General features: G+C 39.9%; 1 protein-coding gene across 1 annotated transcript; it reads left to right on the forward strand.

Annotated features, from left to right (window-relative positions):
- Positions 1 to 1214: 1214 nt before the first annotated feature.
- LOC138442925 (C-X-C motif chemokine 15-like) lies at positions 1215 to 8572 on the forward strand. Its single transcript, XM_069595041.1, has 4 exons — positions 1215 to 1303; positions 2407 to 2536; positions 6555 to 6636; positions 7982 to 8572. Exons 1-3 carry the CDS (start codon positions 1243 to 1245, stop codon positions 6634 to 6636), a joined length of 273 nt encoding a protein of 90 aa, XP_069451142.1. The 5' UTR covers positions 1215 to 1242; the 3' UTR covers positions 7982 to 8572.
- Positions 8573 to 13774: the final 5202 nt, after the last annotated feature.

The following is a 13774-nucleotide window of genomic DNA, read 5'->3' on the forward strand; positions in this document are numbered from 1 at the left end:
CATGACTGAGCAACTGAACTGAACTGAAGCAACATAGTATGTGATATCTTTTTTACACACACACACATATATATACACATATATACACATATATATAAATAAATGAGATGTATAGGATAATGAAGGGCACTTATAAAACCGCTGAAGAAAAAAAATAAAGTTCCTAATCCACTGAATTAATTCAGCTTCAAGCCTTTTGAAACTGCTTCCTTTAAACCGTAAGGAAACCATAATTTGCTGTTCTTGACAGGACAAGGGTTGCTGTAATCTGAACTTCATTCAGTATCTTTGTGAAAGTGCAAGTCACTCCATCATGTCTGACTCTTTACGACCCCATGGACTGCAGCCTGCCAGGCTCCTCTCTCCATGGAATTCTCCAGGTTAGAGTACTGCAGTGGGTAGCTGTTCCCTTCTAGAGGGGGTCTTACCAACACAAGGATCAAACCCAGGTCTCCCACACTGCAGGCAGATTCTTTACCACTTGGGCCACAAGGGGAGCCCTCAGTATCTTTATTACCCATACTTTAGGTACAGGGCTTCTCCAGTGGCGCTAGTGGTAAAGAATCTGCCTGCCAATGTAGGAGACATAAGAGACACAGGATTTACCCCTAGGTCGAAAAGATCCCCTGGAGAAGGATACGGCAACCCACTCCAGGATTCTTCCCTGAAGAATACAATGGACAGAGGAGCCTGGTGGGCTATAGTTCATGGGATGAGAGTTGGACAAGACTGAGGCAACTTAGCGCACATGCATGCACACATTATGAGTATAGTTAGAGCTTGGAAGAATCTATTATAACCTTGAATGGATTTACGCGAATAGGCGCAAAAGCCAAAAGTAAATACTTGAGGAGGAAAAGCATCTTCATTTCCTACATTGTACAAACATGACCTTTGAAAAGATGCATAGATATCTTTTATTATTCCATTTTGTATACTAATTATAACTGAACCTGAACCCTTCACAATCATGCAGTTTCCCTCCCAGGGAATAATGGGTTCATGTTTCTATTCAGTACATCCTCATGCCTGAAACCCCTCAGTTAAAACAAAGCTTGAAAAACAAACCCAGCTTCCTCATTGACTTGTAAGTGACAAATATGCCACTTGAATAAACTGTTCCTTCTATTCTTCACGGAGAGTGCAAGAACAACAAAAAATTTCCATGGTTACAGAGAGCATATAAGAGAGGCTGCACTATTGACATTACCATTCAAACAAGGATCAAGATCAAGCACAGACATGGCTACTGAGAGCTCACAAATATTCCTCCTGTTGGCCATCCTTGTCCTGGGCCTCTTTGGTAAGAAACTATGGCTTTCTTCTTTTCCTTCTTGGCTTTGGAAAACTTCGAAGCCCAAATGTTTCCAAATCAAATGAGATTGAATCTGGTTTTAGGGCAAAATGTAGAAACTATAAAATTAAAACCTAAGCAGCACATACACTTAGATTGTGGAATATCAAAGAAGTTCCTGTTGAGTTATATTTTTTAAGTCTGTTGAATTAATTAATTAATATTGAGGACGTTATGAATACCCACACACACGTGTGCGTGCTAAGTCATCACTTCAGTTGTTTCTGACTCTTTGCAACACTATGAACTGTAGCCTACCAGCCTCCTCTGTCCATGGGATTCTCCAGGCAAGAATGGGGGAGTGGGTTGCCATTTCGTTCTCCAGGGGACTTTCCCGACCCAGGGAGTGAACACATGTCTCTCATGTCTCCTGTGCTGGCAAATGGGTACACTGTAAGGGTCTGTGTTTTTCTTATTAAAGATGATAGCAGCAGCATGGGCTTCCCTGGTGGCTCAGTGGTAAAGAATCTACCTGCCAGTGCAGGAGACACAGGTTCGGTCCCTGGGTCGGGAAGATCCCCTGAAGAAGGGAATGGCTACTCATGCCAATATTCTTGCCTGGAAAACCCCACGGACAGAGGAGGCTGGCGAGCTACAGTCCATGGGGTTACAAAGAGTCAGTCACGACTTAAAGACTGAACAAGAAGCAGCAGCAGCACACTGCAAAAAGGTTTAGGGCGTTTATTTTAATGGTGGAAATTGCCACCTTCAACTGATAGAATTCACATGAAATTTTGGTATTTAAAATACTTTGTAGAATGCAATGAAGTTGATTTTTATCATTAAACATTTCTTATTGACCATATATGCCTTCAAGCAGTAAATTATTGGTCTAGTACATTTACCCATTTCTCAAATATAGTAGATATTCAATAGTTTCATTGATCATAACAATAGCAAATGATTATATTTATGTGATTGTCTCCCTAAAGATTTCTGGTGGTATTTGGTGAGTTGAGTATCTTGCTGCATTGATCTCAGATTTCATAAGTCAGGAATAAACATCACGGCTGTCTTTGTTCTTAGTGTTTCACTCTTATTTTCTCACACAGCTGATCCCTCTGAAAGCCAAGAGCTGCGATGCCAGTGTATTCAGACACACTCTGACTTTATTTCTCCCAAATTCATTGCAAAAGTCCAGATAATCCCTGAAGGTGCTCACTGCAACAGAAAAGAAATCATGTAAGTAGTGAAGATGTAGAGGGAGAAGTCTTTTTTTGGTGACTGTTCCCCAAGTTTTATTGAAACATAATTAGCATACATTACTATAAATTTAAGGTGTATTGCATAATGGTTTGAATTATATATATTGTGAAATCATTACTACAATAAGTTTAGTTAGCCTCCATCATCTCATAGATAAATTAAAAATAGTTTTTTCTTTGTGATGAGAACTCTCCAGATCTACTCTCTTAATAACTTTATGAATAACCTTTTCTTTATTGCCTCACAGGTGTTCTTTACACATTCTGGATATTAAACCCTCATCATATTTATGGATAGAAAAGCTCATTTTCCAATTTTTGGTTCATGTTTTTATTCTTTCTGTGGTGTCCTTTCAATTAGTATAGATTTATTTTTAATATGCTTTAGATTAGCAACATTCCCTTTTCTGGTTAGCACTTCTAGTGTTTTAGTTAAAAAAAACTTTGTTTCACAGAGTTCATAAAAATATTCTTCTGTATTGTCTGCTAAATTTTTTTACAGTCTTTTCCTTTGTATTTAAAGCTTTAATCCATCTGGAATTAATTTTTGCATATGATGTGAAGGAATTATCCATTTTTATTTTTATGGTTCATCAACTGTTCCAGCTGCTGCTGCTGCTGCTGCTGCTAAGTCACTTCAGTCGTGTCCGACTCTGTGTGACCCCAAATATGGCAGCCCACCAGGCTCCCCCTTCCCTGGGATTCTCCAGGCAAGAACACTGGAGTGGGTTGCCATGTTCCAGCACTATGTAATAAATTATCATTATTTTCCCACTAATCTGCAATGCTATTTCTTTTTGATCCTATTGTAAAGGATAGCTTTATAAAATTTCACATTTTAGTTGTTATTTGCATTTTGATATAAAATATTGTACTGATTTTGCAACCATCAGCACTTTACTCGTGCTGTTGTTGTTCAGGCGCTCAGTTTTGTCTGACTCTTTGCAACTCCATGGACTGCAGCACACCAGGCTTCCCTGTCCTTTACCCAGAGCTTGCTCAAACTCATGTCCATTTTGTCAGTGATGCCATCCAACCATCTCGTCCCCTTCTCCTCCTATCTTGAATCTTTCCCAGCATTAGGATCTTTTCTTAAGAGTCGGCTCTTTGCATCAGGTGGCCAAAGTATTGGAGTTTCAGCTTCAGCATCATCCTGCCAATGAATATTCAGGATTGATTGCCTTTAGAATTGACTGGTTTGATCTCCTTGCAGACCAAGTGTCTTCTCCAAGAGTCTTCTCCAACACCACAGTTCAAAAGCATCAATTCTTCAGTGTTCAGCCTTCTTTAGAGTCCAACTCTCACATCCATACATGACTACTAGAAAAATCATAGCTTTGACTATACATATCTCTGTCACCAAAGTAATGTCTCTGCTTTTGAATATGCTATCTAGGTTGGTCATAACTTTTCTTCCAAGGAGTAAGCGTCTTTCAATTTCATGGCTGCAGTCACCATCTGCAGTGATTTTGGAGCCCCCCAAAAGAAAGTCTGTCATTGTCATATGGGAATAACGGCAGTTTAGTTTCCCCTTTGGAGATCTTATGACTCTTTCTAGTTTTGTTGAGATGGCTGTGGTAATGGCAGGCAGCCTTGTCCTGGAGAAGGGTATGGCAAACCACTCCAGAATTCTTGCCTGGAGAATTCCATGGACTAAGTAGCCTGATGGGCTACCGTCCATGGAGTCTCAAAGAACTGGACAAGACTGAACGACTACCACTTTCTCTTGTCTTGGCAATACAATAATTTCAAGTTCTCACTATCGTGTGTGATGTTTTGTGGCTATCCTTTTATTGGTAATTTACTGAATTTATTGGTAATTTATTATTATGTTATTATCATTACAATTTTTATTATGATCTGATCCTCATGTTGCTGTTGTTGTTCAGTCCTAAGTTGTGTCCGACTCTTTGTGATGCCCTGGGTTACAGCAGGCCATGCTCTGTTTTCTTCCACTGTCTCCCAGAGTTTGCTCAAATTCATGTCCATCGAGTCAGTGATGCTATCTAACCACTTCATTCTCTGCTGCCCATTTCTCCTTTTGCTTTCAATTTTTCCTACCATCTGGTTCTTTGCCAATGACTCGGCTCTTTACACCAGGTAGCCAAAGTATTGAAGCCTCAGCTTTAGCATCAGTCCCTCCAATGAATATTCAGGGTTGATTTCCTTTAGGACTGACTGGTTTAACTGGTCCTCATGTAACAAACCTCAAAGGGATGGAGCTTTGCTGTTCTGTTAAGTGCAGTTGAAAACTGCAGAATAAATTTAAATACTTCACTGTGTATAATCAGCTCCAGTTTCATCCATCTCATCAGAACTGATTCAAATGTATTCTTTTTAACAGCTGAGTAATGCTCCATTGTGTATATGTACCACAGCTTTCTTATCCATTCATCTGCTGATGGACATCTAGGTTGTTTCCATGTCCTGGCTATTATAAACAGTGCTGCGATGAACATTGGGGTACATGTGTCTCTTTCAATTCTGGTTTCCTCGGTGTGTATGCCCAGCAGTGGGATTGCTGGGTCATATGGCAGTTCTATCTGCAATTTTTTAAGGAATCTCCACACTGTTTTCCATAGTGGTTGTACTAGTCTGCATTCCCACCAACAGTGTAGGAGGGTTCTCTTTTCTCTACACCCTCTCCAGCATTTATTGCTTGCAGATTTTTGGATCACAGACATTCTGACTGGTGTGAAGTGGTACCTCATTGTGGTTTTGATTTACATTTCTCTAATAATGAGTGATGTTGAGCATCTTTTCATGTGTTTGTTAACCATCCGTATGTCTTCTTTGGAGAAATGTCCATTTAGTTCTTTGGCCCATTTTTTGATTGGGTTGTTTACTTTTCCAGAATTGAGTTGCCTAAGTTGCTTATATATTTTTGAGATTAGTTGTTTGTCAGTTGTTTCATTTGCTATTATTTTCTCCCATTCAGAAGGCTGTCTTTTCACCTTGCTTATATTTTCCTTTGTTGTGCAGAAGCTTTTAATTTTAATTAGATCCCATTTGTTTATTTTTGCTTTTATTTCCAGAATTCTGGGAGGTGGATCATAGAGCCGATTATACAAAGTGAAGTAAGCCAGAAAGAAAAACACCAATACAGTATACTAACACATATATATGGAATTTAGAAAGATGGCAATGATGACCCTTGTATGCAAGGCAGCAAAAAAGACTCAGATGTGTATAGCGGACTTTTGGACTCAGAGGGAGAGGGAGATGGTGGGATGATTTGGGAGAATGGCATTGAAACGTGTATACTATCATGTAAGAATCGAATCACCAGTCTACGTCCGATGCAGGATACAGCATGCTTGGGGCTGGTGCATGGGGATGACCCAGAGGGATGTTGTGGGGAGGGAGGTGGGAGGGGGGTTCATGTTTGGGATCGCATGTACACCTGTGGTGGATTCATGTCAATGTATGGCAAAACCAATACAGTATTGTAAAGTAAAATAAAGTAAAAATAAAAATTAAAAATAAATAAATAAATAAATAAAATTTTAAAAAATAAAAACAAACAAACAAACAAACAAATTTAAATAACTAGTTTATGGTATCCTCCTCTCTCCCGATAATAAATGAGACTTTAATGAAGACTTAAAATCTAACCAAATTTGCAGAGGTGTACTGATAAAGAGTACATAGTAAGTGGTTGATAACTGGCAGCGTGGAAGATACCCTCTATATGTAGATTTCCAGAGTCTGACACTATACCCTGTGCATTTTAAGTCTAGTAAATGTTCACTGATTATCAGCTGATGTCTCAAAAGACTCTAGGAAATTTCTTTTCTAGTTGATTTTTTTAAAAAAATTGTTATGTACACTGATATGATTAAAAGTTACATTCTAATAACACAATTAGTTTAAAATATTTATGTGTTCATTTTAAGCACATGAATTTCATGTTACAGAAATTGTAATGAATAAATTTCAAGTGTTATTAAATTATATGCAGTTATGATTTAACCAAAATACTCTTTTCTTTTCAGAGTCACATTGAAAGATGAAAAATTAATTTGTTTGGATCCTGAGGCTGAATGGGTGATGGATATTATCAAAAAGATTGTATAGGTATAATTAATTTCAATGACTCTCACATTAATGTTCTAATTTCTTTTAATTAAAAATATATTTAGAAATGCATGCAGATTCTGCTATATATCAGAATAAAATTACAATAAGGCTAAAATAAGTTTATATCAGAAAACCCAAAAATATGATTCCAAGGCCAGCAGAATTATCATCACCTGGCAATTTTATGGAAATCCCAGTTCTCAGTCTCATTTCAGACGTTCTGGGGATGAGCCCAAGAGGCGTGTCTAACAAGCCCTCCAGGCGATTTTGAGCTTCCCAGGTGATAATGGGCTTCCCTGGTAGCTCAGTTGGTAAAAAGTCTGACTGTAATACAGGAGACCCAGTTTCAATCCCTGGGTCAGGAAGATCCCCTGGAGAAGGAAATGGTAACTCATTCCAGTATTCTTGCCTGGAAAATCGCATGGACAGAGGAGCCTGGCAGGCTACAGTCCGTGAGGTCGCAAAGAGCTGGACATGACTTAGCGACTAAACCACTCAAGTTTGAGAACTATGGGTTCAAACAGATTTAACATGATATCCAAGTTGACCTATCTATAAATATCTCCACTGAATATAAAAGTGATTAAAATGGCTAGAAGCTCTCTTATAGAAATCAATCAGAAGCAACAGAACTATTTGATGAGAAATTTTAAGAAAAAAATTTCTCCCTCTTTGAAAAAAAATTACTTGAGGCATAGCCTTTTTAAAAGCTTAACTCCAAATAGAGTTTATAAACTGGTTGGTGGATGGAGAAGATACAGGAAGGTGATAATGGGAGTGTATTTGGATTAACTTCTGAAAAAAAGAAAAGCTCAAACTAGCTTTTGGAGAGGTTTTGGTTTTGTTTTGCTTTGATTTGGTTTGTCTAAGTCATAGCAGTAGGTAAGGCTACTTATCATGGAAAAACTTATAATGGTAACCACTTACAATGGAAAAATTAAATTTTTGTGGATTTTTAATTAAAAAATGAAAATAAAATAGAGAAATTTGAAGGTTGTGATTCACTTGAGGGTCACCTTGGCAGTTGAGAGGTGTAATGCGGTAGGAAGAACTTGAGTTTTTTTTAATCCTACAGATATGATATAGTGTTCCTGAACCATCTAGCTATAAGTGATGTCATTTTGGATAATTCACTTAAGATTGAGGATTGACATGCTTTCATTCGCTCTTACTTTATAATTGGAGAAGTAGATAATACATGTAAAGTATTTCATTATGACCATTAATAATTTTTAACTTGCTACTTTTATCTTTAGAGGTTTTTTATTTTCCCTCACAAGAGACTACAAATGGATAATCCTGTGTATGTGTGTAATTGCATGTCACTCTCCTTGTATTGTAGAGCCCTTAACTGATGACCACACAAAAAGCATCACGTTCTATGGATCTCAAGAGCCCTTTGTATCATCACGAATTTGGACATCGTCCAGAGTTTTCTTTGAAAATAGCACCGATTTATGCTAATTGAGGACTAAGCTGAACTGCTTTCTCTACTCATTCTGATGATTTAAACATTAATTTTAGGCCAGTGATTGGCTACTTATGGGAGGAGTAATGGGAGGAGAGGTGACACAATTTCCATTATGCAGGAAGGATAACTCTGAACTCATACAGCATTTGAGAGATTTCCCCACTGAGCTCAACACCTCTTAACAGATCCCACCGTCTCCTTGATGTCCCCTGCCATAGACAGAAAAAAAAAAAAACAAAACAAAACATTTCCTCAGGGGGAACTTGCTTTTTAGAGAGGTGATTCACACATTTTGAAAATGCCCTAGGCCAAAAGTCCAGGGCCCAGGGTGCCATGTTCTGAGCAAGTGTCTGAACTTCTGTATACTCTTGTAAATGTGAAAACCTGGCAAAAACAAAGTATCTCTATCACTTGCAAAATAGTTGAGAGGAAATAATAAAATTAAAGTTGCTTTGAAAGTAAGCATGAAGAATCACAGTGTTATCCTTATTAAAACTGTAAAATCACTTCCCAATTAGTATTGAATAAAGTTAGTTTCACGGTACCTATTCACATTGTTTTAGGCACAATTATATACCAGGTCTCCAAACTGTTTACGGCAGCAGGCTTTGGCAAAAATAATAATCATATTATTAAGCTGTATACTAACAACTAGCTCTGAGACTGAGCTTGTTAAAAGAACTATCTCAGGACCATGAGGGCAAGACTAACAGTAGTTTGGAATATAAAATTCAAAATTTCAAGAGAAAGGAATCTAGTCGGCACAGTTTGAGTATACCCACTCACAGCCCAGGCTTCCCTGGTGCCTCAGTGGTAGAAGAATCTGCCTGCAATGCAGGAGACACAGGTTTGATCCTGGGGTCAGGAAGATCCCCTGGAGAAGGAAATGGCAATCCTCTCCAGTATTCTTGCCTGGGAAATCCCATGTACAGAGGAGCCTGGAGGGCTACAGTCCATGGGGTCGCAAAAGAGTCAGACACGACTGAGTGACTGCGCAACAAATCATTGTCCAGCCACCTGGACAGGAGTGTGAGAACACATCACAGAGGCAAGGCTTCCAGGAGCTGCCCCAGGGTGACACAGTTCATTTCCAGAGTGGCTGGCACACGACTCAGTAGAGTCTCTCTACAACCCAGAGAACACGCTCTCAAAACTAAGGGAAGAGTAAAAGTTTTCTGTTTTGCTGTGTTTTTTTTTTTTTAAATTTGTTTGTTTTTACAAATAGCCAAAAATCCTTATTCTAGAAACTACTTGGAAACCCTGAAGGTTTGAAAGACTCCTTCCAAATGAATAGCTCAGTTGGCCAGAAAAAAACCCAAAGATCTTCCTCTCAAACAATGAAACAGAAACTAGGAAAGGAAATTTCCTAGGTATACATTGTGGCTTGTTCTGAGTGAGACTTAAAGCTGGTTGCTCTATCAAGATTTGAATGCTTACATTTTAATCTCTCACTAAGACTGATTACATGATTTTGGATCCTTATAAGAAAGAGAGTTGTGACAAGGTGAAGTCAATAGCTTCCCTTGTGGCTCAGAGGTTAAAGCATCTGCCCACAATGCGAAAGACCTGGTTCAGTCCCTGGGTTGGGAAGATCCCCTGGAGAAGGAAATGGCAACCCACTCCAGTATTCTTGCCTGGAGAATCCCATGGACTGAGGAGCCTGGTGGGCTACAGTCCAGAGAGTTGTGACAAAGATCTTTGTATAAAATCAAAACCGTCACTGGAAATAAATCCACTAAAAAAACATAGGTTTGTGATAAGGAAGCATGTCTGCCTTAACATGGACAATGGGTAGAAAATAAATTTTTTTCAGCCCCTAAAAGTCTGTACCCATAGTCTGCCCTCAGGTAAGTTTGGGATTTCATTATAGCCCTTGTATGGTCTGGAAACTCCCAGGTAGCATAGAAGGAGGTCCAGATCAATATCTGGCAGAAATGAAAGTCAAACTGTCCTACTAAGATATGTCTTCAACATGGACCCCAAAGGACTCTCAGAGACAGAGTCTCATGCAGCTGGTGAGTCTAAGTCCAAATTTATAACACTCTGGAGGAACCATCAACACTAAACAGGAGTCAAGACCCACAGTATAGAACATCCCTAACCTCGAAAGTGTTAAAATCAATGAGAGACCATAATGAATAAGCATGTTTCACATCATTAGACATTAAAGAAGGCTTTGGGACTTAAGAAAATAATATAATATTAGGAAACTAAGCAGATTCAAGAGTGGAGCAGGGAGACAGAGGCAATTCGATAATAGGAAAAGGAACAGCAATTGTAAAAACATTCAAGAAATAAAAATATGATTATATGAAGTAAAATCTCGTTGGACAACTTGAACAATAGATGAGCTTGAACCAGAGGGACAATTATTTTTTATTCATCTAGGACACAGCAGAGAGATAAAAATACAGACTACACAAACAGGAGGTTAAGAGACTTTAAGCATAGTATGAGAATATGTAACCTATTTCTGAAAGGAACTGCAGACTGTGAGAAGAGGGAGAATGCATAAAAAGTAATATTTGAAGGAGCAATAACTGAAAGTTTTCTAGGATAGACGAAGCCACCATAATCAAGGAGCCCAGTAGATTCTAAGCAGGATAGAAGAGCAAAAATCACACCCAACTACATTGCAGTAAACCTGCAAGATCCAGAACACACAGAAAAGACCTTAGGATAAATAAGCATGACCCACTCTGCCCCAAGTGGTCTTGAAGGAGGACTCTAGGAGGCTCAAATCTATGATGGGTTGCTGGAAATACATGGTCTTCTTAAATGGAGTTGCTCTGGACGAATTAGTTGTAGAAGAGTATTAATTTGCTGTGGCTTTTTTCTTTACATTTGTTGTGAGGAATCAAGGTCACTAAATTTGCCTTGTGTTCATTATGCCTAAAGGTGAGATGGTTTCTGTAGGATATAGTGAACTAGTAAGAAGAATACAGGTTAGTGATTCATTTGTTTGACTAATTCTAATAGAAGTTTTTCACTTCCTTATGCCTGTGTTTCAAACACTACCTCATGACTCACACATTTCAGATCTTTTCCATTATGATTTTTTCTTTAGATTCAAAGAGTTTTTCAAACTATAACCTGTTGGACTGAGAAAAATATGCCTTCATTACTGCTTCCCCCAATCTCACCCATCTTAATATGTTAATGGGGGGAAGTGGTGGGTTTTCCTGGTGGCTCAGTGGTAAAGAACCTGCCTGCCCATGCAGGAGATAGGGTTTAATCCCTGGGTGGGGAAGATCCACTGGAGAAGGAAAGGGCAACCCACTCCAGTATTCTTGCCTGGGAAATTCCATGGATGTAGGAGCCTTGTGGGCTACAGTCCATGGGATCTCAAAAAGTCGGACGCGACTTACTGACTGCGCATGCACAGAGAAGTGGTCAAAGCAGTTCAAACAGGTTTGCAGCAGACTCACTAGCTCTACCATTTATGAGGTTATGAGATTTTAGGCAAGAAACTATTCTAAATTTCAGTTTCTCATTCCATAAAATGTCAGCATTAGTATCTACTTTAGAGGGTGATTAAAAGGACGAAATAAGTGAATGCCTTTTGCTCATTTTATTATAATCTAGAGGTCGTATCAAATTACTCATGGTCTTTCTGAAGATTCTGTTTCATTTCTTGGCTTAAAACTTTTATTCATACTGTTTCCTCTGCTTGGGCCATGCCTCCTTACCCTTCCTCTGACCTAACATTTAAAGGAACTAAAATCTGAAGAATGATCTTGGTTAGTATATAACTTCCACCAGGAGCCCTCCTCGAACTCTTCAAGGCTGGGTGCTCTTTGTCTATATAAGTTGTTAAAATTACAGTTGCTTCACATTTTACCTCATTTCACAGAGGAAGCTTTTAAATCAGCACAAACTTAAATGACTTGCCAAGGATGACAAAACCAGCTAGTGGCAGAGCCCAGGCATGCAGCCAGGAATCCTGATTTTTTATCCTCAGTTACCACCACTGCTTCCGTTTAAGCTAGCAGGGCCGGCTCCACCCTGGTTACACCCAGATTCTGTGGGATGCTGAGACATAAAATCTCCAGAAAGGGACCCTCTGTATATTTCTGGGTGAGGTGCATTTCTTCCCTATGACATGGGCACTCATCAGGCCATCCAAGACATCCTGAATTCTACTCCTTGTCAACTCTACCAGTCTCCTTTAATCAGATACTATAATCTTGGTCTGGACCGATGCCTTTCTTCATTTTCATCTTAGCGCCAACAAAAATATGCTATCATTTTAATTTAGCCAAATCTCCTTCCAGAACTCGTCATTCACATACAGCTTTTTCTCTCCACTTGAGACTCAATCATTCCCACTGCTGAAACAAATCATCCTCCGTCTCTCACCAACAGCCTGCACCCTGAAAAAACACATTTACACATGACTGAGCACCGAAGAATTGATGCTTTGGAACTGTGGTGTTGGAGAAGACTCTTGAGAGTCCCTTAGACTACAAGGAGATCCAACCAGTCCATTCTGAAGGAGATCAGCCCTGGGATTTCTTTGGAAGGAATGATGCTAAAGCTGAAACTCCAGTACTTTGGCTACCTCATGCAAAGAGTTGACTCATTGGAAAAGACTCTGATGCTGGGAGGGATTGGGGGCAGGAGGAGAAGGGGATGACAGAGGATGAGATGGCTGGATGGTATCACAGACTCGATGGACGTGAGTCTGAGTGAACCCCGGAGATGGTGATGGACAGGGAGGCCTGGCGTGCCGCGATTCATGGGGTCGCAAAGAGTCAGACAGGACTGAGCAACTGAACTAACTAACTAATGCCTAATCCCATAGGTGAGGGAGCTCAAGGAGAAGGTGCATTTATTATCATCCCCAAATCTGCTGTCTTCCTGTTTTCTGTTTTATTATACCATAGTTTGTCCAGCTGCCTAAACCAAAACTGGGGCTTCCCAGGAGGCACTGGGGGTAAGGAACCCACCTGCCAAAGCAGGAGATGTAAGAGGCTCAAGTTCTATCCCTTGGTCAGGAAGATCCCCTGGAGAAGGAAATGGCAATCCACTCCAGTATTCTTACCTGGAAAATCCCATGGACAGAAGATCCTCGTGGGCTACAGCACACGGGGTTGCAAAGAGTTGGACATGACTGAGTGACTGAGCACACACACACACAAACCTGGACTGAGGGTCATCATTTACTGATCTTCTCTCTCTGCCTCCAGCCAGGCTCTAGGTGCTACCATTTCTACACCCTTTCTAGCATTCATGTAGCCCTCTTTTCTCTTCCTTCTGTGACTGACTTAGTCCTGGATATCTCATATTTTCACCAGTATGTTCCTGTTCTTGCTACTGCTAAGTCGCTTCAGTCATGTCTGACTCTGTGTGACGCCATAGACGGCAGCCCACCAGGCTCCCCAGTCCCTGGGATTCTCCAGGCAAGAACACTGGAGTGGGTTGCCATTTCCTTCTCCAATGCATGAGAGTGAAAAGTGAAAGTGAAGTCGCTCAGTCGTGTCTGACTCTTAGCGACCCCATGGACTGCAGCCCACCAGGCTCCTCCGTCCATGGGATTTTCCAGGCGAGAGTACTGGAGTGGGGTGCCATCGCGGGACTCTTATTCCCTGCAAAAAGATTGTTTTAACATGCAAATCTCACCAAATGGGATAGATTCCTCATCTATAAGGCAGGTCAATAATT

The sequence above is a fragment of the Ovis canadensis genome, chromosome 6 (genome assembly GCF_042477335.2).
Source record: "Ovis canadensis isolate MfBH-ARS-UI-01 breed Bighorn chromosome 6, ARS-UI_OviCan_v2, whole genome shotgun sequence".
Taxonomy (NCBI): domain Eukaryota; kingdom Metazoa; phylum Chordata; class Mammalia; order Artiodactyla; family Bovidae; genus Ovis; species Ovis canadensis.